A 24,378-nucleotide genomic window follows, 5' to 3' on the forward strand; every position below is an offset into this window, starting at 1 on the left:
TAATTTATAAAAATATAAAATATATAATTATAAAATATATAAATATAAAATATAATTAAAAATATTAATTATAATTAAATTTAAATTAAAATATATTTTTAAATATATTATTAAAAATTTTAAAATTAATATATTTTAAAAATTATATATAATAATAATAAAATATATTTAAAAATTATATATTAAAGTTATTTATTATATTAATTATAAAATAAAATTATTTTATAAAAAATTTTTTTAATATTTAAAATAAATTTATTAAAATAATAATAAAAGTTATATAATTTTTATAATTATTAATATATAAAAACCAATTATTATAATTTTAAAAAAGTTAAGTTATTTTATTAAAAAAAATTATTTTTAAAAACGTAAAAAACTTTTTATTATTAATTTAATTTATAATAAACGTAAAATAAATAATAAATTTATAATAAATTTACCTTAAAATATTTAATATTAAAATATTAAAATATTTATAATAATTATTAATTAATATATATTAAAATAATATTTTTTATATATATTAATAAATTATATTTTTTTATAATAATTTAAATTAAATAAATTAAATAAATTACATATTTAATTTTTTATTATAAAATTTATTTTATAATTTTATAAAAATAATATTTAAAATTAAAAAAAAAATTTAAATAAAATTATTTAATATATTTAATAAATAATTAATAAATAATAAATAAAAAAATAAATATTAATATATATTTATAATAATTATTATTAATAATACCGTAAAATTAAAAAATATATATTAATATAAAATTATAATTTTATTAAAATAATTTTTATTAAAATTTATTAAAAATAAATATTATAAAAAAAATAACGTTTATTTATAAAATATTTATAAAAATAAAAATATATAAATAAAATTAAAATATAATATAATATAAATTTATTAAATAATAAAAAAAATTATTATTTTTTATTATTATTAAAAAAAATTAAAAAATAAATATAATTTAAAAATTTATTTTATAAAAACTTTAATAATATACGTTTTTATTAATATATAAAATTAAAATTTTAAAAAAGATATAAAATTATATAAATTTAAATTATTATAAAAAATTTTTAAAAAATAAATTATAAATATAATTTAAATAAAAATGTTAAAATATATAAAATTAATAAATTAAATAATTAATAATACGCTTTACACCCGTAGTTTATATATAATAAATATACTTATTTAATTCCTTTAATAAATAATATAACAATATAAAATATATATATCTTATAACCTGCGTTTAATTTCAATAAAAGCCAAGTTAAAGGCAAGCGGAGAATGTTCCTAACAATAGACAGGTCATGTATCCGCCCAAGATACTTCCAACTTTCAATACCGCCATGCTCAAATTGACAAATTCTTGTTCCGCTGCTACGTGCTCGCGACATTTGATTCGGCCAAAAGCGTGACTTCATCACATTTAAGCAGAAATATACGAACATACCTAGGTATAGATTACAGGTAGCATAGCATATGAGTTAATCATGTCCAATATCTGTCGACCTCACTACCTATAGCCAAACTGTAAAGGAATACTACCCAATTACGTTTCATGCTGTCGGGCGTGTATCATTTACTCCACATCTGTTTTTAGAATAGCCTGCATCGCCTCGAGGGCGTCTTGCTTGTGCTGATGGACATCAAGAGACATAATGAAACCCCATCTGCCGGGTAAGAGCTCTCTCAGCTTGTCTGGATCTAGGCCGATCTCCTGATTCTGCCCGCAAAAGATCTGACCCGTTCCCCGGCTAGAGTCGATCACCTGTTGACCTCGTGGTCTTCTGACGGCATCGTACGCCTTGAAAGCGGCGTTGAGTTCGTCCCTGGTTTTGATGTGAGATAGAAGGTGACCCAGGATCATCGCATCCTCGATAGCGAGACCGGCACCAGAGCCCTGCCATGGGGTAGTTGCATGTGCAGCGTCACCGAGGAGACAGACGTTTCCCTTAGAGTAGGTGGGCGTCGATTTCTGCTCCCACTGAGAGTAGGCCTTAAGATCACCTGGTTCAAGGAGTAACTGTGAAGGAATGAGTCCGTGGCCTAAAGCATAATTTAGGAGGGCTTACATCGATCACCCCTTTTGCGATGGGACCTTCAAGCCAGTTACTCGACGTTTCAATAAGCAACTCTTTAGTTAGTGGTCGTTTCCTGTCGTTCGGAGGGTCCTTTTCGATTGCTGATACCACGACCTGGACCATGGTTCTATTGTCTAGGACGTCGTGCATGATGAATGCATTGTCACCAATCCATCCATATTGTCGGTCCAGCTCAAAGAACTGGTCCCCGATAACACTGCGTGCTTTTTCAAATGGAATTAGAAGTCGGCAGTCCCAGAAGCCGGCAGGTGATGCTTGGTGCTCGCTGAAGTTGCCCACTACATAGTTACGGACCTTGCTGAATATTCCATCCGCACCAATGATTGCGTCGAAGCGTTTCACGGAGCCATTTTGGAAGATAATTTCTAGCTCGTCTCCCTCAGTACGTATCTCAGAAAGCTCGTGACTTGTATGTATAATCTCTTCAGGGAGCGGCGCGATAATTTCGCGCATTAGCGAAGCACGATGTACCACGACACCGGGATCTCCAGCACCTGCGAGATCAAAAACGAGAGTCCCTGCATCTGGCCCTGATCCCTAGTAGACCTCAGAATCTTTTCTAGGAAGCTCTTAAGCTCTAGATAAGATACAACGCATTTTAAACAAACGATAAAGGGAAACTTGGATGGAATGAAAGCTTACCAGAACAATGCGAGAGGAGTTCATCAGAACAGCACCAGCTTTGTTCAGGCTCTGCCTCATCGATGGAAGTATCTGATCCAAAGCTCGTTGAGCATTTGAGGTAAGACCAACAGCAGCGCCACGTTCCGATAACTCAGGTGAAGATTCGTAGAGGTCAAGATCTAGATGCGGCACCTTGATGAGTGCATTAGCAAGCGTAGCTCCGGCGAGACCACCGCCGATGATGGCTACACGGATGTGAGGCTGCGACATTGCTTCGTAATCCGAGAATGGGAGTATTTAGTGTTCAGCGTATGAGTATGGGTATAAAGTGGTATAGGTAAAGGTATCCCGTTGAGCTTTAGGAAGGGCTGGATGAGATTTATATCAGTGATGTAGGGCAGTAGTACAGGCTCGTTATGTTGGATTAAGGATAGGTAGGTATACATTAGATACAGGTAGGTACTTAGGTACCTAGGCATATAAGACAACGACCGCCATGTACCTGTTCTCAATTAATTAGGGGACAGTGGTCTGATTATGAAATCATTTCTGAACAAGATTCTCAGACGTATTATACTACTTTCCGGGCTAAAAGTCTTGGTAGTAGCCTACCTATCCACTGAATTTAGGTAGTTTACCACTAGTATATTTATAGCGACATTAAGCTTTGCCAAGCTCAGATGTATAAGGACATATTATGTATGAGCACAAATATCTTTCTGGTGGAAGAGACTGTCATCTGCGTCACAAGTTTCGACGATATAGTAAAACAAGTTTCAAAAGAAGGCTTTCGAAGAACAAGATCTATTGTGACACCCACCCCCCAATAACGGGCTTCTCTCATATACTTGCTACACTATAAACACATAAACCAGAAGAGTGAAGGGAACGCTTCGTGGAGACGCCACAAGACGAGATGAATTGTCTTTGTGGCATCTCGACCTAAACAAAAATCCTCCTATATTCGAATGTCACCCAGTTGCTGACGCTGGTAGGTCCATACGACCAGATCCAGCCTACGCGCCGTTGACAATAACACAGGTGCCGTGCTTGATGATATCGTGGAGGCCGTCGTGGCAGTTGATCTTGTCGTTGTCGTTAGACGAGCATCCGCCAATCTGGAGGCCGCCGGAGTCAAGAAGGGCGGTGGGGGCGCCGCCGTCGCCGGAGCAGCCGGTGAAGGTATACATCACCTCGCCGAGGCTGAACGGCTGGTCACAAGGGGCTTCTGTGAGAACGTTTAAGACTTGCATGCCGGGGCACGCGTGTTCGCCCTCGACCCAAGTGACCCAGTGGTTGGTCTGGTCGTTGTTCTGGAGTTGCTGGCCGAAGGCGACTGCTTGTTGGGCACTCGCAAGGCTGCCGAAGGCGGTGATGCCTAGGAAGACGAGAGATCCGACGTTGAACTGCATGATGAAGTAATAATGGAAGTAATGGCGTGGGTTGGTCAACGCGAGCTGTGTGGAATAAAATGCTTTGATGGTTGTAGTAGTGTAAGAGCCGAATGAAGAGCTTTAGTGGTGATGATGATGATGATGGTGATGAGAAAATTGAATCATGGAAGCTGGATAGACACGACCTTTATATTGATATTTCGAATGGAGACAGGTAGTCCCATTGCACCTCGTCTTAACTAGGCTCGCGGTGGTTTGCCATAACTAGAACGTTCCCACTAAGCATAGAGCCGCTTCTCTCAGGATTCCGAAATCAGTCGAGTATGCCTCTAGCTGTAGCACCACTGACGTGTTGTCGATTGTCTCCGTACAGTGGTATAATCCTGCCGAGTCGTAATAATAGCTCTCGTGAGATCGCGTCCGGCTGCCATGACGATGCTGACCTTGGCGTCCTTCTCACAATAGTGGCACAATTTGTGATCAACGAAACATGGACACCAAAAAAGCATAGAATAGGAATCCATCGTACGTCGATCTTGCATCGCTGCAGAGTTGGAGGGGGCCCGAGCGGTAAAAATAGCAATTAACAAACTAGTGATAATATTAATGGACCTCTCAAGGTTATTTCAGCCCCGGAACTGTCGGATATTCCTATTACCTACAATATACTAAATAAGCTCCAGCTGTGCCACTTCAGCTGTAATTCCTTTCCGCCCCCTTTCCACTTCCCCGGCCTTGGCTTACATCACGGGCCGTCACCGTATCGCGGTCGATTTGCTTAATTTAACGTCCCTTAACAAAAGTTATAGAGAAGGTATACACATGAATGAGAATATATAATAGATATTTTGATTTCTATGTCCTCAAGTGCGACAAAGACAAAGAGAAATACCCCACTTACATAGGTTTCTCGCACTTGAGGACATACATAATGCACAGAAAGACAGAAAATAGAAATTAAATTCTATTCCTCTATGATGTAATCTTACAATATTGTTTACAGCCTATCAACCTACCTAGGCACATCGTTCGATCGCCTCGTCGTAGCAGCTCTTCCGCTAGCTTAGGGCGACCATTCGAAAGCGCAGCATTTAGTCCGCGCATTATGATCTACGCCCGCATCGAGTAGGTATCGTCACCGATCACGTAGCTATATCATATCATTACAAGGTACATTATTAGGTACTATAAAAACATAATAGCAGAATAGATGAACGAGGCTATGTAGAAGTACGTACCTGAGAGGGGGCAGACTAAAATCCTCCAAGGTCGCGCTAATATCGAAATGCCCGTGATCGACGAAGACCTGCCACGTGCTGGCCGAGTATGTAATTGTGCCTGCTCATAAACGGAGAAACGCTGATCAGTACACGACAATAAAGAAACCATGGAATAAGCATTAAAGTACCTAATATAAATAGTCTGATAGTCGGTACCTAGATTAGCTTCCCTGCACACCCTAAATCCCACAGCCTCATACGATATCTGCAGACTATTCTCGGTAGCCAATGGGACGACCCATTTTCAGCCCTAGGCGGAGTAAATAAGCCGCAAAGGTAACGCGATCTACGGGGCTCGACAAGTTCCAAGTGGATAATCAGCGGGTCCGTACGGGGTACGGTTGACCAGACGTACCACTGTGCCAAAATGAAAAAAAATAATCGCAGACTAAGCTAAAGTTGGTAGGAGGTCACTTGCCGCAATTTAGAAAATATTAAATGTATACTTACAAGCCTCATTACGGCTTATTGTAATAGACATATTGATTTAACCGGTATAACACCACATTTATACATACACATTTGAATAACTTTATAATTTTGGCAATTATAACATCATAACTGGTATCATTTAATAGCCCCAATTGATGCGAAAACAATGATCCAAGTTGCATTTGAATCAGCCTTTTCGTTGTTGTGTTATAGTAGAATCAAATAGCAATTGTCTTGGGGGGGTTAAAGTCTTGAAGGGCTACCCCCATTGCTAAAAATTCAAAATCAACCAATCAAGTTAAAGGATTCAATCCAATTCAATTCAATTATCAACTAAATACCACATCTACGCATTTAGATAACTTTGCAATTTTAACAGATACAACGTTATAATTGGTACCATTCTATAGCCTCAATTGAAGCGAAAATAATTATTCAGGTTGCATGCTTATACGTTGTGTTGTTGAAACATTATAATGTAAATGAAAAAGCCTTATTCAAGGAGACGGGTATGAATAGTAAGTAGCGCGGCACTAAAAGACCTGTACGTACCTAACCATATATAGTTGCTAGCACGTGATACCCTTTGAGATGACTGTTTTTAAAAGACTTCCAAGATCTTAATGATAATACCTTATATGAGCATGCAACTTGGATCATTGTTTTCGAATTAATTGAGGCTATTGAATGATACCAATTATAATGTTGTAATTGCTAAAATCGTAAAGTTATTTAAATGTATAGATGTGTAGATGTGGTAGTTGAAATTGAATTGACAATTGAATCCTTTAATTTGATTGGTTGATCTTAAATTTAGCGATAGGGGTAGCCCGTTAAGGCTTTAAAGGTTAAAAATGAGCATACCTTCTTAAAACATTATCATATATAACGTTATAATGTATGTATTTATAGGGAACAATTCATTTTTCCTATTTAAAAGTGCGAAGTACCGCAATAAATTGAGCTAATTGCGCTAACCTGTGGCTGACTACCCTTTTAAGCTAAACTCACAGACTTTTTTTCATTTTGGCACAGTGGTACGTCTGGTCAACCGTACGGGGGCCGAGGGGTCCTCCATCCCGCGCCATTCCGTCAGGAAATGCCGGAACTCGTCAAACGCATTGTCGGTGTACGCTAGGTTGAGCCGCCGTATTCGCGGGATTCGAAAATTTAGCCCATGTAGGTAACCCCTATCACACGACCTTTTTTTTTTTTTTTTGTAGGTATGGCTAAAAAAAAATCATCTCTTTGATCAGCGGCTGGATCAGCCAACCTGAGATAAGGCTGAATACACGTCTATAATCCTACACATTTTTTGCGGTAACGGCCAATATGACTATTACGTCATTACTTGATCCTTCTATTAGGCATTACCATCTTACCTTACCATCTCTCCTAACCTCTGTAGCTTTCAAGCAAGTAAGTGCGCTTATTCTACTTGATCCTTCTATCAAATCTCACCATCCTACGTTAGAATCCGTGTATGTAAAGCCGCTGTAACTTTCTGATACCCTGTCAACTCTTTAACATGTAACTGAGATAGTAGAGATACTAGAGATACTAAAGCATATAAGAAGTTGTTGTTATTGCTCCGTGACTTGAAAATTTGCAATCTTCAACCCAAGCCATCTATCTCATCTTGACACTCTTATTCAACTCTCCAAGCCTCTTCATCTTCCTAATCCTCTCAACTCTTCGACGTTTGCAACAAGCAAAGCGAATCAGCTCAAAATGTTCGGTCGCGCCTATTTCAAACACTTCGTTTCTATCCTGGCGCTACTAGGCCCTGCTGTGGCCGCCGATCTCTATCGCGTGGATTTCCGTCCGCCTGTGCAGGTTAAAAATGATGGAGGCCTTCTGAGCCGTAACCCTGACGGCGACGGCTCCGTCATTGACCATGTCAAGAATACCTTGGGAAACGATGATCCATGGGTATCGACCACGAGCGATTATAACATCGCTAAAGGAGGTGCCATGTCTCCTGGCAACGTCTATGTTTACTACATCGACCCGTCGGGCCTCAATGCCGTTGACACTATCAAGGCGTTCCAGGACGCGGGTGAAGATCACCCTCATCCTGGGGAGAAGGAAGTTTCGATAAAGGGCTCTGTCCCTTGGGACCACATCACTCAATGGGACACGTTCAAGAGGAACAAGAAGACCGGGACTACGACCAGGGAAGACTTTGACCGGGGTCAAGGTGCGAAGCGTTCGGTCCGAACATTCGTTGCTTGAAATCAGCTGTCCTTTGATTACAGCGCGCAACCGCCTGGTACCTCGCAACGCTAGATTATTTCTCTAGATATGTATTAAGTAAGGTAGCTTTGACCGTCGTGTATGAATAGGAACATTCGCTTTTCATAGGGAACACTCTTATAGAATCACTCGCTTTTCCAATGCATGTTCTAACTTTTATTTCTCATATGTTCTTTGCTCTAATTTACAGTCTGTGTTGCTTCTTTAGTAGCTGCCTTTTGATAGTGGGTCGGTTGACCTAGTAGAAGAGGAAGATTGCGGCGTAGGAGCTGGAGATGGAGGAAAGACTTCTTGCGGTCCAGTGCGAGATCGTTCGTCTGCAGCATACTGCAGAGCGAGAGCGTCTCTGTGTTAAATGGCTCCCAGTGGCAGGTGTTTCGGAGTCGGAGCTTGTCGAGGGTGCTTTGATTGTTATGGTGGTTATAATTGTTACGATATTATCAGGCAGCGAGAACAGGCTGAAGTATATTAGGACTAGAGGTTACCCCCCAAGTAATACAAATGCCTAAGATTATCACCACACCATATCTCTATACTATTTTCTAATTGTTATATGCGAACAACTTATCCCTTATTAAACCGAGGGGTCCTATGTCGGGTTGTTATAATAGCCCGAATTTACTGCTATTACATGACTACACACCTTAAACGTCTTAAATATTTATTTGCGTTTAATACAATATGCCTGAGATAAACCTTAGGAAAAGATTAACTATCATATCAACCTATTCTGCATCCAGCTTCTTATAGGCATTACGATCCCAAAACACTGATGACGGATACTGAGGGAGCGTCTCAAACTTGCAGCCCAGGTTGCCTCTGCACAGAATCACGGCTTCCTTCTTGGCCTGCTCTGCGTCGCATTGCAACCCCGCCTTGTTCCCTTCCCAGGTAATGCCTTGGATCTTTGCACTCTCGGCATCATCGTTGTTTGATTTTGGAACAATGTGAAGTATGTAGCACTCTTCCTGTAACCAGTTTCGAATGATGTGGAGTGATATGTTGCCGTTTTCGTCCGGATCCTCAACCAGCAGGTCCCATTTGTCGTCCATGCTTTGAGATTTGAACCCGACTTTGAGCTTTTCCACATCTTCATCGCTGATCGGCAGATCCAAAGGTGCTGTGAGAGGCTCCTTCATGGGCTTTTTGGAACCGCGCTCGTACGCTGTCGAAAGCCACTTCTTCATCTCCTCCTCATCCACATCAGATTCGCTGTCCGTCGTCGGAAGCTCCGTTGTAGGCTCCTCGTGTTCTTCATTGCTGTGCGAAGTCATCCTGTAATTTTCGTTGCGGAATATATTAACTGTGATAAGTGTTAAAAGTCCAAGGATGGCGATTTGAAATTTGAAATTTTGTACGTGCCTGTCGTTAGACGGTCACGGGAGTTGGCGGTGAATTCGTTGATTGACTCGGGTAGAGAATCTAGGAGGTACTGGGAAAAGGAGAAAGAAATCGAGGTCTGGTTTCGGGATGGCGAAGCATGAATAAATAGAGGCTATGCGGCTGTGTTATGGCAATGATGACACGCAGCTCTACCTTATACCTGACTTACAAGGCTGATATTAAGAGTTGACTTAGGTACATGTACATATGTATACATTAGGTACCTATGTACCTCCTATAAATACATTCAACCCACAGGATTCTTAGCATGACGTCAGACGGATCATAGTTAATTGTCACGTGCCAGCTGTTAAGGCAAATGTAAGCTTATTTTCTTAGCCCCGGGAGGATCCACAAGCCTACCAATAAAGACGAAGGATAATTCCCAAGGAAGGTTAATGACGTCCATTTCTGCATTACACACACAACAAGCTTTGTTTAAAGGATGTTGCGGTGCTGTCGACGATCAATTCGGTGAAGACGACCTAATAATGGCAAGGTGGGGCCAACGCTTGGGTCCCTCAAGCATTGTACAGCCAACAGCTTGCTTACCTTGAATCATCAAGTCGAGCTTCATTCTATTAATCTTTAATTATTGGCCGTTCTCTTAATTCAAGTGTAGCACCTTCTAGGTGCAAGCAGGCGAACGCCAGCACCAGTGTAACAACCCCTTTATACCAATGTTATATCCTCGACCCCTATTTCATCAGCAGGCCACAACTCCCCATTCATGATCCCGTAAATATAAGCTGGTGCTACGAGTTGGTAGCGGTGATGTTCAACTTCTCTCAGTATAAAGGGGACATTTGATCCAGCCAGAAGCGCAACTTTATCACCTTCTCTGCAGTTGAAATATGCTCTACCAATATGGCCAGTTTCAAGGAATAGAAAAGCCCAATTAGCCAGCTGGAAGCAGAGTTCAGAATGAAACAAGTTTGCACCCCTCAAAATCCGCTTTACGGCATCTGATACAATGTCCCCCGAAGACCTAATATTTGCAACGTCCAGAGCAGCTTCTATCATCTTCGGGTAATCTACCAAGCTAGGGTCTAGTTGCGCAACAGCTTCTATATCTTGGGTTGTGACGACATCGCAATCCGGATATATGAAAACGTCGGCCCAGCAATGAAACCGCGCTTCGATCTGGTCTAGCTGCTCCGAGTCCAAATCTTCCGTCCCAGAAAATTCGAAGAATGCCAGCGTGTTTATTAGCGCGTTTATAGGGACTCCCTGGCCTTGGTATATCTCTGCCTCCCAGATAGAACCAAGCTGCACTAACCACGCACGACACGCAACAATGAAGTTGAGAGAAAAGTCTCTTACTCCAACCAGCTCCGGCTGCTTTCCAGCCGTAGATGACACGATAATTTTTCGTACACCCCCTACGATGAAACCTCTTACTTGAAGTTCCGTAGCAGGTGTAAGGCTTGGGGTGGTTGCTAAACTATAACCGCTGGCACGATACGTGGATCCCTCGAAGAAGACGTTTCCAGTATTATCGAAAACGTCTTTCCCTGGCAAATGAGACATTTCCCAGTTAGGCGTCCAGGATGGAAAGTCATCGTGACCTTGGGGCCTAATGCTGATAAGTAGCACATTGAGGCTACGGCCATGCATTCTAATGAAGCTCTTGGCAATGTCTCCGTATACCTCTTGCACAGTCTTTTTATAGTCGACGTCTGGTAGCTCGAGTCCAGTGGCCCTGAAGATTGAGTATAAACCATAGACCTTATCCTGGGGAACAGAGCATTGCAAATGTCCCAGCGTCCTTATCCAAAATACGTCCATTCGCTCAAACTCAAATTTTGATTTGGATGGCATTTTGTCCCGGCTGGTGGGAGATGTGTCTGACACTTTGCTAGTCGCAGCGTTCTTGTATTTTCGGATTTGAGCACCTGCAACATTTCTGGTAGTAGCTAGCCATAATACCCCTAAATCCCCAAACGAAATGTCTACGATGCCTAGTGCCGAATTAAACAACGTCCAATCCAGTTGGCTATTGCCGCATAGAATGACACACTTTCGAGCAAAAACAGCCTCCTGCATTGTCCATACCCGAAAGAACCACCTATTTCCTAGAAGGTGTTGTAGTCCTTCAGTGTACCCCTTCGATTCCTTACCATTCGCTATCACAATGTCAACAAACAATCGTTTAATATGAACAAAATCTTTCAACGTACCTTGGAGGCGGCGAGAAAGGGCCGTACGGATTATCTTCGCCGGACGCTGGGCAAAGTCGTGCCCTTCCGGCCAGTAAGTTACGAAGCCGATCATTCTGAGCATACGAAATACCCTTGGAGTAGATTGATGAGCCAAACCAAGCCAAATAAGAACTCTTGACGCGTTTTCATAGACATCTCCCATCATCTGCACTTGAGAATTCCGTTCTCGGATTGCGCGATCATCGTCTCCCTGGTCAATGCATATGGCGTCTATCCAGAGGATGCGTCGCGAGAACCTGAACCGTAGATGGAGCAGGGCATCGTGACAATTTGGCGTCACCAAAAGCTCCATCCCTTTACACCGAATCGGTATCGTACCGGTCGGGGAGCCCCATACATATGATAAAGCTTCGTAGGGCACCTTTGTCCGTCGATCGTGAAGCTCTACAATAATGATGTCGCATTGTATTGGTGCATTAGACGTCACTGAAGGGGCTAAAGAAATTAGCCTGATCGACCGCGACGAGGGTAACGGCTCATGGACATATGTTTGTGCCATCGTGTATCATCAGTAGATTTGAGGAGTGTGTATTGAATGAACAGATAAATGAGCAGAGATTAGGTACTTCCATCGCAGCCTTACAAGAACGCCACGCATATTATGCTGAGATATTGACCTGACCCAGGTAACCTAGTGATTGATATTGATTGGCCAAAAGTGTCTAATATATCGCTCGCAATTATAAGCTACATGTGAGTCTTTTTCTTGTAGACTTATTGATGGCACCCCTTAAGATAGAGATTGCTTAGGTGTCTACGATAGATTAGGGCTATGAAGCTCAAGTTGACTTGTTATAAATTAGAAGCTATAACCCATTCACTTCCTTCACTTCCGTTTCATAGGTACCTATCTAAGTAGGCTGAGCCGTAAAGATAGGTACCTATACCTACCTATATATCAATAAATGCAGATTAGCTTATCAAGAACACCAAGCTTCAAAATGCCCAGTAGGTACCTCTTACAGTATATTTGCAGATATAACGAGGCTCTTTAACTCCTACTCTAACCTAGTATACTTGTGCTATCTCCGTATCTAACGTGGGGTCGAGTTTAACGTAGACAGTACAAGTACCTGAGATATCATCATACGTTACGCCAGAGGTTTTGTCGTGACCCAGGTGAGCAAGCTAAGTGAGTAAACTTCTAACTATTAAGCATGAGTGAAAGCCATTGAGAAATAATAAAAGTAAATTTCAAGTTCAATATCGAAACTTTAGAGGGTATTGTTACATAAGATTATTAACCCAGGCTCCCAGCGACGTTGAACCAATTAATGTATCAATCGAAGCTTCAGTTAGAATTCTTGAAGAACATGACGTTTAAGCTTAAGACGTGGGGGGGGGGGGGAATATTGAAGGTACAATACATGGATATGTACATGTATATAGGTACCTAAAAGCGGGCCGGACAAGTACAACCCATCCCGTAAGAGGGAAAGACGCCAGCGATCAGTGGGTCCGCGTGGAATTTCTGCCCCCTTCCCCATGTTTTCTTTTTTTACGTTCTTTGCGTTCGCGCGCGCGCATCCACCCATTTGCACCAACTAACTGCACCGCATCTCACGAAGATTCGCCGGACATCCGCCGACAACTTGCCGCCGTTAGTCCTTTTCAACGGTCTGCCGGGACCCTGACGATCTTTCTTAGATGGCATCATACCCAGAACCTTCCGAGCCTGCTGAACCAGGTCCGGTTCCTCAACCAACCACGCCGTCGCATCACCACCAACAACTCCAAGAGTACGATGGCCTTCAGTCGCCCATATCCGCCACCACAGTCGCCCATCATGGACTTCAAGTCTTGCAAGCTGCATCTGCATCTGCAGCCCCTACCGCCCCTAATCCCGCCGACTTGGCCCAGCAGTATGCGCAGTCCGCTACCTTGCAGATGAACGGTGCATCATTCTCGCCCCCTCTCGTCACGTCGGCCGCGACGCCTATGCCTGTGACGCCTACAACCCAAACCCAGAAGGTAACCAGACTTCGACGAGCTTGCGATATGTGTAGTCAGCGGAAAGTGAAGGTATGTAATTCACGCCCTTTTCTTACCTGTCACCCCTATGTATCTACTTCGTTGAACGTTGAAATAGTCTAACAACCCTTCACTTCAAATGTAGTGCGACGAAAGTGGCCCGCCTTGCAAACCATGCTCCGACCTTCAGGTTGAGTGTACCTTTAATAGAGCGATGAAGCGACGTGGCCCGCCGAACAAACATGCCGAAGCGGCCAGGGCTGCGAAACGATCCCGGAGTGACGATGCCTCACCAGCTCCCCATCACGCCGCCGAAACGTTGGTTTCTATCGCGACTCACAACCCCCCCGTCACCCTAGACGCCGAGATTATTGCGCCGTGGCCCATCCTAGAGCTTCTCGTTGACGATTTCTTCACTTATATACATCCTCTAATGCCCTTCCCGCATCAGCCATCCTTTCGTGCAGCCTTTACTAGTCGCATGGATAGATCTAGCGGCGAATTCTTAGCATTGCTAGCCAGCATGGTAGGTGTGTTGGTAGCATCATTTCCTAGAAGTGCAAGATCGCACCTCAAGGCCCAACACAGTACTGGGCTCTTCCCCTCGGCCATTGCCATGATTGATCACTGCCGGTCCATTGCGTTGGAGGCCCGGGGTGCTCGCTTTATGATGAAAGATGAGATGAGCCCGGACGACGCCGCTACTAGCTATTTCTTAGGTATCGCTTGCGCGCATACGCTCCAATGGAGAATGTGCAAGCGCTTCCTAAGCGAGACCATGACATTCTGCAGAGAGCTTGCTGCCCGTCGGCAAAGAGCTATGTCCGCCGTGGAAACACTTATGCCCGGTCTTACCATAACGCCTAACGCTTCGCCTAATAAACCCATCGACCTCATCAAGGATCAGATTAGCAAGCGCATCTTCTGGGTTATGGTCGCTGGCGTCAGGTAGGATATCTCTCTATCACAGTGCTATATCACATCGGCTTAACTAATTGCAATGTAGATCGATGACCCAATTGGGAGTATCAATCAATGAAATACCATTACCTCCACCCACTTCTCAAGAGCCTTATCCTGAGCAGCCGGTAGAAATCGACGATGAATATATATTCTCGGAACAGATACTACCCCAGCCGGAGGACACCGTCTCTCTAATCACGGGATTTAATCGCAACATTCGTGTGTATATGACCATGAATGAACTTGTCGGAGTCGATATGTGCTATGGAATCAACTTCTTCGATTGGACTGCGCAGAAAAATATCCTAAGCAATGGGCTTGCCAGCGCGAAGCAGTCTGCCGAGGACCTTCCACCCGAGCTCCAGGTAAAAGCGGATAACCTTCAGCATCTTCAAAATCACACTTTAGGGTTTGACGACTGGGACTTGGAGTATTATCCACCTGCTATTCCCACTACACAGCCGGCAAATGACTTGCGACGCGTGCTTGCAGAGCAACCTACGCGCCGGCGTCACCTTCAGTTCGAAATTCAGAAGGCAAATATACAGATGTCACAGCTAGCCACTCGCTCGTACTTCGTAGAACGATACCTTAACCTCCGAAATGCGCGCCGGGCGGATCCCAATTTTGCGGAAAGGACAAAAACGGAGGAGAAAGACGATCGAGACGAGATGATGGAGAGCGAGCGGGAACTTATCGTTCAGAATCTCGTCACGGTACTGACATCCATCAGTCAACGTAACATGGAGCCGAATGGATGCTCGCTTATCAACAAAATTCGACAGGTTGCTAGCACACTACTGGATATCAATGCGGAAGGTAAGGAACTTGCCGTAGCCAAGGCCCAGGAATACCTCAACGGCTTCCTCGACATACTTATGAAATTAGAGAAGATGGGAGCCTCTCCTCGTGCCGAGACAATGACGGCTCAGGATGAGGAAGAGGAATTGCGGAACTGGTCTAGTCTGAAGGAATATCAACATCGGTTCATGTCAAGCGGCGGGTTCCTTGGGGACGGCTATTAGAGAGTGGATTCGTCACCCTACCATATCCCACTTGAGCTTTTTCTCTTAGACGGTCGTGTATGTATATAGCTATTAATATCCATTGAGCTCACTATTAAGTAATAATTGCCTGGAAGTATACCGCGATGGTTTACTGGTGAATGAAGGAAGTTTAGCTCGTATATTAGAATTGAGTTCTCTTTTACGGCACTCTGAAATGCACGTATTGCTGATATCATTGCCACCTCATGGGACGCGCAGGATTATAGATACGATTAGCAAGGAACAGTTGTCAATGAGCCAATCACAATTCCCAGGAGAACTCAATTTTAACCAAATAGGGATCCAACGGCAGAAGCATTGAATAGTTACCGAATACCTTGATGTCCACTTACTAAACCACAACTAATTAACCATTTTATAATCTCTAACACTTGCGAATATCTTCATTTTCATTTTTCATTCAGATCTTACCGAAGTCTTACCGTTGTCGCGAGTGGCTTAAACTGTGCAAATATTAGGTATAAGCACTTGTTTCATATTCTCGTCGTCATAGATACCCGGCAATAAAAAATAGCGGTGAAGTAGCAAACGAAAACACTGAAGCTAATTCTTCTTATACGTCACCATCCGACGTATTCTGTTCCACGACGTTATGTATTAGCTGTAGTGCCGTAATTACTTATCTATTTCGTCATACTCTGCTTCTCACATGTTGGCATTCTGTATTTTATTCGGTATAAATAGTAGATAATGCATCTCTTTCTCAACAGTTATTTTCCAGTTAGTCTACATAGGAATCCGGTTATCTGTCAATTCGATTAAGTAATACAGTATACCGAGAGTAATTCATTATTTTACTGTAAGACGAAGCCGCCAAGATGGCTTATCCCTACGAGTTTGAAGGTTTTATGATTACCGAGCTAGGTAAATACAAGGACTTTAAAAGACAATCTGTAAGTCGTCTCATACATGAACCAGTTCTCAAGCCGCGAATCTAACTCGGTCTCTCAGTTCAAACCTAAGATCTTCGGCGACAATGACATTGATATCGAGATTGAGTGCTGCGGTGTTTGCGCCTCTGATGTGCACACAATCACCGGCGGATGGGGCGAAGCTCCGACTCCGCTATGTGTTGGCCATGAGATCGTAGGCAAGGCGGTTAAAGTCGGGCCTAAGGTCAAAGACGTCAAGGTTGGCGATCGTGTCGGTGTTGGCGCTCAGATCTGGTCGTGCTTGAAGTGCGGGCAGTGCAAGAACGCCAACGAGAACTACTGCCCGAGTCTAGTTGGTGAGTAAAAAGGCGGTCCACGTAAGAGAATGAAGAAAAAAAAATATTTACGTGACGATAGATACATATGGCGCGCCTTACCCCAAAGAAGCTGATCCGAACGAGACGATCAGCCAGGGAGGCTATTCGTCGCATATCCGCGCGCACGAGTATTTCGTCTTTCCAATTCCTGACGCTATTCCGTCGCACTTGGCCGCGCCAATGCTTTGCGCCGGGCTAACGGTATGGTCTCCCCTAGTGCGAGCAGGCACAGGTCCAGGCAAAAAGGTGGCGATAGTAGGGCTCGGAGGACTGGGCCATTTCGCAGTGATGTGGGCTAGCGCATTAGGTGCCGAAGTGACTCTGATATCACATTCGCCGCACAAGAAAGACGACGCGCTGAAGCTCGGCGCGAAGCACTTTGTCTGCAGCGGGGATAAGGACTGGGAGAAGCCGCTGGCGTTTACGTTCGACTTCGTGCTCAACTCGGCGAATATGACTAACAAGTTCGACCTCAAGGCGTACCAGTCCATTCTCAAGGTCGGCTGTCAGTTCCATCAGGTCGGGATACCCAACGAGCCGCTGCAGAACGTGACGCCCAAGATCTTCATGTCGAACGGCTCGAGTATGGGGGGCAGCCACATCGGGTCCCGCCCGGAGTGTCTTGAGATGCTCAAGCTGGCGGCGGAGAAGAAGCTCTTCCCCATGGTTGAGACGATACCGGTGTCGGAGAAGGGCTGCGCGGAGGCGATCGAGAGGGTTAATAAGAATGATGTGCGCTACCGGTTTACGCTGGTAGACTACGACAAGGCCTTTGGTAGATGAGCGTTCTAATGGGTTGTATGGAGTATATTTGTATATGATGGTGACTTGGCTAGTTAGTCAACTCTATATAACTATGATAGTGATTAACATGTATATGCCGCTATTTGAGTATTTCTTGTTCTATTCCGAGACCGAGACCAAAAGCTAGTATATTATTGACGATGGTGTTTAGATTTCTTAGAACATCTTCGCAGCACTCCCCGGCTCATAACTCCTATTATGGCAACCGGGAGGTTATGCTTATAACGGCTTGGGAATGCTCTTGTTCAAGTATTTCAAGTATGTATTGGCTATTAAAGGCTACCTAGTTGGATTGCTTGATGTTGGCATTTATTTATGGGAGTTGACTGCTAGTTTAACGTGGTAACATCAATGGACTGAATAAGTATAGGTCGAACTCGGGTTTGACCTATAATATGGCGGGAATACCTAGGTCGTTTAAATACATATTAGATGTGGCTAAGTCCTCATATAGGTACCTAGGCACCTATTTTAAGTATCTGTGGCGGTGCGAATGTTTCAAGAGCCGTTGTGGCAAGGATAAGCACTTAGGTAAAATTGGACTAGACCTGCAGTGCCGCGTGCGCAACAAAATCGATGCGCCACCAATTCAATTCAATACACTGGATTCATTTCAATCAATGAACCGGTTGAAATGTTCAACCTAGACCTTTACCAGAACTTGGATGTGATTACCTAGGTAGAGAGGCTCACATAACCGTTGTGATTTACTTATTACTTAACTTAACTCTACCAAGATTCGAAATTCGAACTTGTACTTTTTATTTTCTTTATTTTTTTTTCTTTATTATAACTGGTAAAAGTGTCCCTTAGGTACCGACCACGAGGAAGAAACGTTAGATCGGTCAAAGGTGGAAGATCGAACCGAATTCACTTACGTACACTAGTCGCCTGGTCGCAAGCTGGCCCTTTAGATCCTAGTGAACCTAACAAGTTTAGTTGCCGCTTGGTTTTAATCAATTTGTCGAGGGATAATTTCGGGTCCCCCATAACAGAAAACAACCGCTCGCAGCACCCCGTGGCTTGGGGACCTCGCTATTGATTAACGCCAGGTCCACCTTTAAGTCAGCCTCCTACATACGTACTACTACCTACAGTACGCCAGGGATCGTTAGGAAAGGAGTCAAGGAAAAAAAAAATAGTTTCGCGAAAGCATCCCGTTCGTAAACATCGATGCTTATCTATTGCAACGTCGAGCACCAACAACGACCCTTTAACGGCCGAAATTAATACTTTCTAGCACGAGACTCGGTATATTTCAGGATCGATTATCTCACGCGACAATTACGACTACACCTACGACTACACCTATAACTACGACGAACTACTTCATAGCATCGAAAGAGAGCAAGGTCTTACAATAATAATATGTCATCGGGATTGACAAGACGTCGCGGAGCTGGCGGTGGCACCGCCACCGATGACAGCAATGGAATCAATCGGTCCAACTCTTCCTCAAATGTGCGCGACAGCGCCCCTGAAACAAGTTACGAGAATGGCGAGAACGGTCACAAGATTGCATTCGATCCGCGCGATATTAGCGAAAGCGCAGAGCGAAGCAAACAACCCAAGTTGACATTGATGGAGGAGATTATATTGTTGGGGCTTAAGGATAAGCAGGTATGATGAAGCCCGGTTAAATATCTCTTCCATCTCTCCCATATCTCTCCCATACAAGTCTGGGATACAAGTCTGGGACGTATGTACTATGATGCTGACGGCGATTGAATAGGGCTACCTCTCGTTTTGGAATGATAATATCAGCTATGCATTACGTGGTTGTATCGTCCTAGAACTGGCCTTTCGTGGCCGCATTAGCATGCAAAAGGATCCTTCTAGGCGGCGATTCCCCCTCGCGGACCGGGCAATCGAAGTCATCGACGACACCCTTACCGGCGAGGTACTACTAGACGAAGCTCTGAAGATGATGAAGCAGAGCGAGAAGATGAGCGTAAGCTCGTGGATCGACTTGATGAGCGGTATGCCGTGGCCCACGCGCAACATGTCTGTATTGCCTGCTTGCTGACCGCGACTATTTACGAACAGGCGAAACCTGGAACCTCATGAAGATCGGTTATCAACTAAAGCAAGTCCGCGAGCGACTATGCAAGGGCCTCGTCGATAAAGGCATCCTACGTACCGAGAAGCGCAACTTCTTGCTCTTCGACATGGCAACTCATCCCGTGGCCGACGGCGGCGCGAAAGACGAGATCCGACGGCGCGTTAGAAACGTTCTGACCCAGCGAACTGTCGTTTTGCCTGCGTCCCAATTCCTACCCGAGAACCTCGAGTTCCGTTATATCCGAACCATCTCCATGGTTTGCGCCGCATACGCTGCTAACGTCTTGGAGAACGCCTTAAGCACGCTGGGCCACGAGGCTCGGGAGAGGGCTTTTACGCAGACCGACGAGTTACTCGCCGAGTATTCGCAGTGGCCGTTTGGAAGGAAGACTGGCTCTACCGGCATTGGAGCCAACCTACCGCAGGTCATATCTGAGGTAAGCTCATTTATCCCCTGGGGATATACTCGGGGTGGATAGCGGCATACTAACTATAGCCTCCAGGAAATTAACAACGCTAAAGACAAAGAGCTCCAGCTTGAAGTTGTTGCCGCCTGTTTGAGCGTCTTCACCCGCCTCGATTCGCTTCTATAGACGTTGGGTTCGCCCACATTAATCCTTCTACTTATACGAAACACGATACGACCAGCATCCAACCTCGTCAGCCTTCACTCCCTGCCCTCCTGACACAAACCAACTCCCAACCCGGCATCGTTGCAACGGTGTTGACGCGGTCGAGGGCGCTCTTCTGGATTAGAAAGGGGTGAGATTTAGTAACGTTTGCCACAGTGACTATGTACGGAACTGGACTGCGAATGACATGGAGAGAAAGAGAGGAGGGGCGGCGGGGACACTCGGATGTGCTACTCCTCGCTAGGATTCGGATAGGAATCCCACGAGGGAAGAAAACGGGGGGGAGAGGAGAGCCAGACAATCACGGTACAGGCAAGGAATGGGTCATGTCATCTTTCTCGACGGTGTTATGTTGTAATAGTCTAAAAATCATGGATTTCTTCTTTGCCCTCGGCGTCGGTCCCTTATCACGCTTGTTTGTAAGTCGTTTTTTTGCGGGACGTCGTGATTATCTATATATACACCGTCCCCTTTTTTTTATCATCACATAACTAGAGCCAGTATATTACGACTTTCGAGTATATATCTGCTTCATTGCATCATTACATATCATATTAGCTAACTTCTTCGCACGTACGCTTCCCACATACTTATCGGGGTTTCTTTTTTTTCTTTCCTTTTCTGTTTTTACGTCTATTTGCCCTTCCGCAGACGCTCCTTCCACCCGCCCTTCTCATACAGCCATATCGCTTCCGTAGCAAATACCCTTGCGCTGCGGTGCCCTCTGCCCTCCTCGGTTCCCGCCTCCTCGTATAAACTGCGCATGACGGCGCCGTCCTCTACATCCGCCCATATGCCTTGAGCGACGGCGGAGTCTGCCCCGCCAAATTCTCCGCGCCCGAGCCGGTATAGAATGCGACCGAGGGTCTGGTACGCGACACACCTCTGGCCCGGAACGGCGCTGCGACACAGGCGCGCTAGCTCCCGCACCGTGTACCCCGCGGCCTCGGGGGCTTCGCCGTGGTGGTGTAGGCCTTTGGTCACTGGGACGGCGCGCGCGATCCGCGGCGGGAGTAGCGACCCTCGGAAGTCGAAGCGCAGTACGGAGACGGGGAGGGAGTCCTGTTGCGGATGGTACGGACTGTCGTAGTCGGCGGGCGAGTTGGGCGTCGGCACGGGCGCCATCCAGGCTAGTTTCGAGGGGTCCGCGGGCAGGCTTGGGAAGTACTTGTCGTGAAGCTTTTGGAGGAAGTCGGGGTCGTGCGGGTCGAGGTCCCCAGGTTGGGGAGGCTGCGGCCAGTGCGGCTTAGCTGGTGTTTGTTCGCGGTCGGTGGGTTCTTCCGAGGGGGGGTTCTGTGCGGCGGCGTTGTTGTCGGAGGAGAGTTGTGAGGCAGATGTCGATTCTGTCTCTGGGATTATTTTTGCTTCTTGCTCTTCCTCGTCTGCTACTGAGGCCCATCGTACACGTTTAGAGCCGTCGGTTGTGGTTGGTTCTGCTCCGCTCTGCTCTGTGGGCTCCTTATTGGGTGTATTGTTATTCGATTGAGTAGATGTATCCTCTATCGCTATCTTGGGGGGGTCTTGCTTCGGCTTGGCATCCGAGGAGGTATCTTGTGAGGTAGAATTAGGAGGGTCGAAAGGTGAGGGCCCAGTAGATTCGTCCAAGTTGGCGCGTTTGAGCAGCATTTCGATTATAGACGGGTCTAGACCGTTGAAAAGCTCCTGTCTGGCTGCCTCTATCTCTTCTGGTGACATCGATGCTATTCTATCATTATTTTCGCGATCTATGCTTTGCTGCTCGTTCGATTTGAAATCTTCTCCTGGTCGCGTTGTCTGCTGCGCATCTTGGCTCGGTGAGGAAAGAGGTTCCTTCGACCCTGTCGTGAAAACTTTTGGCTCGTCTCCCTTTGGCTTGTCTCCTTCTGGCTTTGCGGACTGTCGCTTTTGCTTGAAAGCTGAGATCCGAGTTCGCTTCTTGTGTTCGGGGAAGCCGGTCGTAGTCGATTTAACCTGAGGGAAGCTTGGAGCTGTCGGTACAGTCACCTCCTTCTCCTGAATATCCGTAATAAGGAAGTCCATGGCTGCTGGTAGTGCCCCTTGACGGCTTGGTCGGGAGAATAACGGGAAATGACTTGAAATGATATTTGTTTGCGACAAGTCGATAGAGGGCTAGAATTATATTTTTAATTGATGCGTTGACGTAACAGCCACTCAGCCCCTCTAAGTTTAGTTCCTTTCCTTGTGGCTGGTACATCTACTAGCTGCATGGATAGTGCAGCGCTAGCGCCATGATGTCCAACTTGGAAATTCCAGAAGGAGGAAGAAGCGCCGACCGCCGCTTAGCGGGCCAATGAGATATCATCGGCCCGCGTTTCATTACAACTGGTCCGGAATTTGGGCTGAAACTTAAAAAGGTACGTAGGTACTCATCAGTTATGAATTGAAGCTTTATGCTTGACGGGTTTGTACAAGTATACTTTAAGTGGTTATAAATGAGGTTGACTATTCCCAAAACCTTACTTGTTTGTTTGCTTGGTATAACTACCTACCTATCTTGTTCGGATACTTATGCATATTTTAAGATAGTACGGCTATCAGAGCAGCCAACTCGTAAGAGTAGTACTTGCAAGATTAATAGTAGCAACATTTAGTTGAACTTCAGAATTATATGAGTCATAAATGTGCCATGCACATTAGAAAGATCAGAAGAGCTTCATGCTGATTGAAGAAATGAAAACTTCGCGTTTGCTTTATTAAGTACCTAAATAATGCTGCGCAACCCCCACCTAGTGTAAGTATGTACATAGAGTCGTATGTGATAATTATTAAACAGGGGTTGGAAAAAGAAAAGAAGGTATTTACTTGCCAAGCTTTATTCAATTCTTTCTTCAAGTATACTATCAAGACTATCAGCCCTGTTTGATAATTCCATAAGCATAAATGACAATTAAAAAGTCTCATGTAACAATATGCATGTCCTTTACAAAATACGTACAAGTACAGTCTAATAATAGGCGCGATGCACGTTTTTTGCTAATCCCTGCTCAGCGTGTCTACATATCTTAGTAATCAGCATTTTGTATTGTCTATGACCTAATAGGCCCTTGTCTTTGTCGCGGCTATCTTGCGTTAAGCGTTGTAGTGGGTCCTGTGAGACGTTAACAACTGAAACATAGGTACGTACCCCGCGGTATCTCTTCAATCCGCAGTTCGGCGGAGAGGACTGGAGGCTCAAGCTGCATGAAATTGAGCAGTTCCCCACCCGCCCTGCCTTTTTTAAGTTTGCCGACTGCTCGGCTCATCCAACCCGGGTCCTACCCATTCAAGGAAAGTACACTTCTGCAGCTGTACCTGACCACCTATCCTTTGAGTTACTTGCTTCAGGTGAAACTTCCTATATTAGATAGCAGGTGATACATCCCTGACTATGCCGTCTATTGTATCAGGAGGTATACATTCAATGACGGAGCATTTGATAATATCGGCCGATGAAACCCCACACTTACCCTTAACGAACAATTCCCGTCGGGTACAGTATTCAACCCAGTGCCAGCGGAAATACTTACCTAAAGCAAGTAACTATACGATGTATGATTGTACCTCGAACGCCCAGCCCAGCCACGCCTGGAACTTTTAGCTTGTCCATATCCTAACGTAAGTATCTTCTCAAATGGCTACTAATGTGATCCGATCCTTCACTGCTTCTCTCATCCGGTTGCCCTTTCTAGCTACCCAAGGTTCCAGTGTACCGAAAACCTCTCCCTAGTGGATTCCTTCTTATTTTATGTGTTTACTTTTACTTAGTTACCTATCAAGAATACATCCTTAAAGGGCCGAACCTAGGGCCACCTCATCAATGTGAACTGTCATACGCCCCTCCTTGTTTTTCCCTTTTTTTCCCTTTTCTTCGTTGAGTCCCTCTAACACTCTACTATGTATACTAATTAGTACATGTTCCAATTATCAAGGCCCC

General features: G+C 44.4%; 9 protein-coding genes across 9 annotated transcripts; 4 read left to right on the forward strand and 5 right to left on the reverse strand.

Annotated features, from left to right (window-relative positions):
- Nucleotides 1-1,368: 1,368 nt before the first annotated feature.
- Nucleotides 1,369-3,273, reverse strand: F5Y00DRAFT_272556 (salicylate hydroxylase). The gene is made up of 3 exons (XM_048013003.1): nt 2,770-3,273; nt 2,098-2,664; nt 1,369-2,048 (listed from the first exon to the last, which is right to left on the reverse strand). The coding sequence occupies exons 1-3, from the start codon at nt 3,019-3,021 to the stop codon at nt 1,605-1,607; spliced, it is 1,263 nt and encodes a 420-aa protein (XP_047861807.1). The 5' UTR covers nt 3,022-3,273; the 3' UTR covers nt 1,369-1,604.
- Nucleotides 3,274-3,426: 153 nt separating this feature from the next.
- F5Y00DRAFT_245147 (uncharacterized protein) lies at nt 3,427-4,711 on the reverse strand. Its single transcript, XM_048008928.1, has one exon. The coding sequence runs from the start codon at nt 4,161-4,163 to the stop codon at nt 3,768-3,770; it is 396 nt and encodes a 131-aa protein (XP_047861808.1). The 5' UTR covers nt 4,164-4,711; the 3' UTR covers nt 3,427-3,767.
- Nucleotides 4,712-7,103: 2,392 nt separating this feature from the next.
- F5Y00DRAFT_245148 (ADP-ribosylation) lies at nt 7,104-8,226 on the forward strand. The gene is made up of 2 exons (XM_048008929.1): nt 7,104-7,276; nt 7,332-8,226. The coding sequence occupies exon 2, from the start codon at nt 7,589-7,591 to the stop codon at nt 8,090-8,092; it is 504 nt and encodes a 167-aa protein (XP_047861809.1). The 5' UTR covers nt 7,104-7,276; nt 7,332-7,588; the 3' UTR covers nt 8,093-8,226.
- A 570-nt stretch (nt 8,227-8,796) lies between these two features.
- F5Y00DRAFT_245149 (uncharacterized protein) lies at nt 8,797-9,692 on the reverse strand. Its single transcript, XM_048008930.1, has 2 exons — nt 9,476-9,692; nt 8,797-9,416 (listed from the first exon to the last, which is right to left on the reverse strand). The coding sequence occupies exon 2, from the start codon at nt 9,385-9,387 to the stop codon at nt 8,839-8,841; it is 549 nt and encodes a 182-aa protein (XP_047861810.1). The 5' UTR covers nt 9,388-9,416; nt 9,476-9,692; the 3' UTR covers nt 8,797-8,838.
- A 187-nt stretch (nt 9,693-9,879) lies between these two features.
- F5Y00DRAFT_245151 (HET-domain-containing protein) lies at nt 9,880-12,259 on the reverse strand. The gene has a single exon (XM_048008931.1). It carries the CDS (start codon nt 12,215-12,217, stop codon nt 10,169-10,171), a length of 2,049 nt encoding a protein of 682 aa, XP_047861811.1. The 5' UTR covers nt 12,218-12,259; the 3' UTR covers nt 9,880-10,168.
- Nucleotides 12,260-13,200: 941 nt separating this feature from the next.
- Nucleotides 13,201-15,863, forward strand: F5Y00DRAFT_245152 (uncharacterized protein). Its single transcript, XM_048008932.1, has 3 exons — nt 13,201-13,740; nt 13,835-14,637; nt 14,696-15,863. The coding sequence occupies exons 1-3, from the start codon at nt 13,366-13,368 to the stop codon at nt 15,675-15,677; spliced, it is 2,160 nt and encodes a 719-aa protein (XP_047861812.1). The 5' UTR covers nt 13,201-13,365; the 3' UTR covers nt 15,678-15,863.
- A 604-nt stretch (nt 15,864-16,467) lies between these two features.
- F5Y00DRAFT_245153 (GroES-like protein) lies at nt 16,468-18,160 on the forward strand. The gene is made up of 3 exons (XM_048008933.1): nt 16,468-16,612; nt 16,671-16,947; nt 17,009-18,160. The coding sequence occupies exons 1-3, from the start codon at nt 16,538-16,540 to the stop codon at nt 17,749-17,751; spliced, it is 1,095 nt and encodes a 364-aa protein (XP_047861813.1). The 5' UTR covers nt 16,468-16,537; the 3' UTR covers nt 17,752-18,160.
- Nucleotides 18,161-19,140: 980 nt separating this feature from the next.
- On the forward strand, nt 19,141-20,426 carry F5Y00DRAFT_254957 (Golgi phosphoprotein 3; the record flags this gene model as incomplete). The annotated part of the gene is made up of 4 exons (XM_048010233.1): nt 19,141-19,392; nt 19,505-19,751; nt 19,819-20,270; nt 20,337-20,426. 4 exons carry the CDS (start codon nt 19,141-19,143, stop codon nt 20,424-20,426), a joined length of 1,041 nt encoding a protein of 346 aa, XP_047861814.1.
- A 545-nt stretch (nt 20,427-20,971) lies between these two features.
- F5Y00DRAFT_245157 (uncharacterized protein) lies at nt 20,972-22,586 on the reverse strand. Its single transcript, XM_048008934.1, has one exon. The coding sequence runs from the start codon at nt 22,482-22,484 to the stop codon at nt 21,099-21,101; it is 1,386 nt and encodes a 461-aa protein (XP_047861815.1). The 5' UTR covers nt 22,485-22,586; the 3' UTR covers nt 20,972-21,098.
- Between the last annotated feature and the right edge of the window lie 1,792 nt (nt 22,587-24,378).

The sequence above is a fragment of the Daldinia vernicosa genome (genome assembly GCF_022497035.1).
Source record: "Daldinia vernicosa strain CBS 139.73 unplaced genomic scaffold F5Y00scaffold_50, whole genome shotgun sequence".
In the NCBI taxonomy this organism is placed as follows: Eukaryota; Fungi; Ascomycota; class Sordariomycetes; order Xylariales; family Hypoxylaceae; genus Daldinia; species Daldinia vernicosa.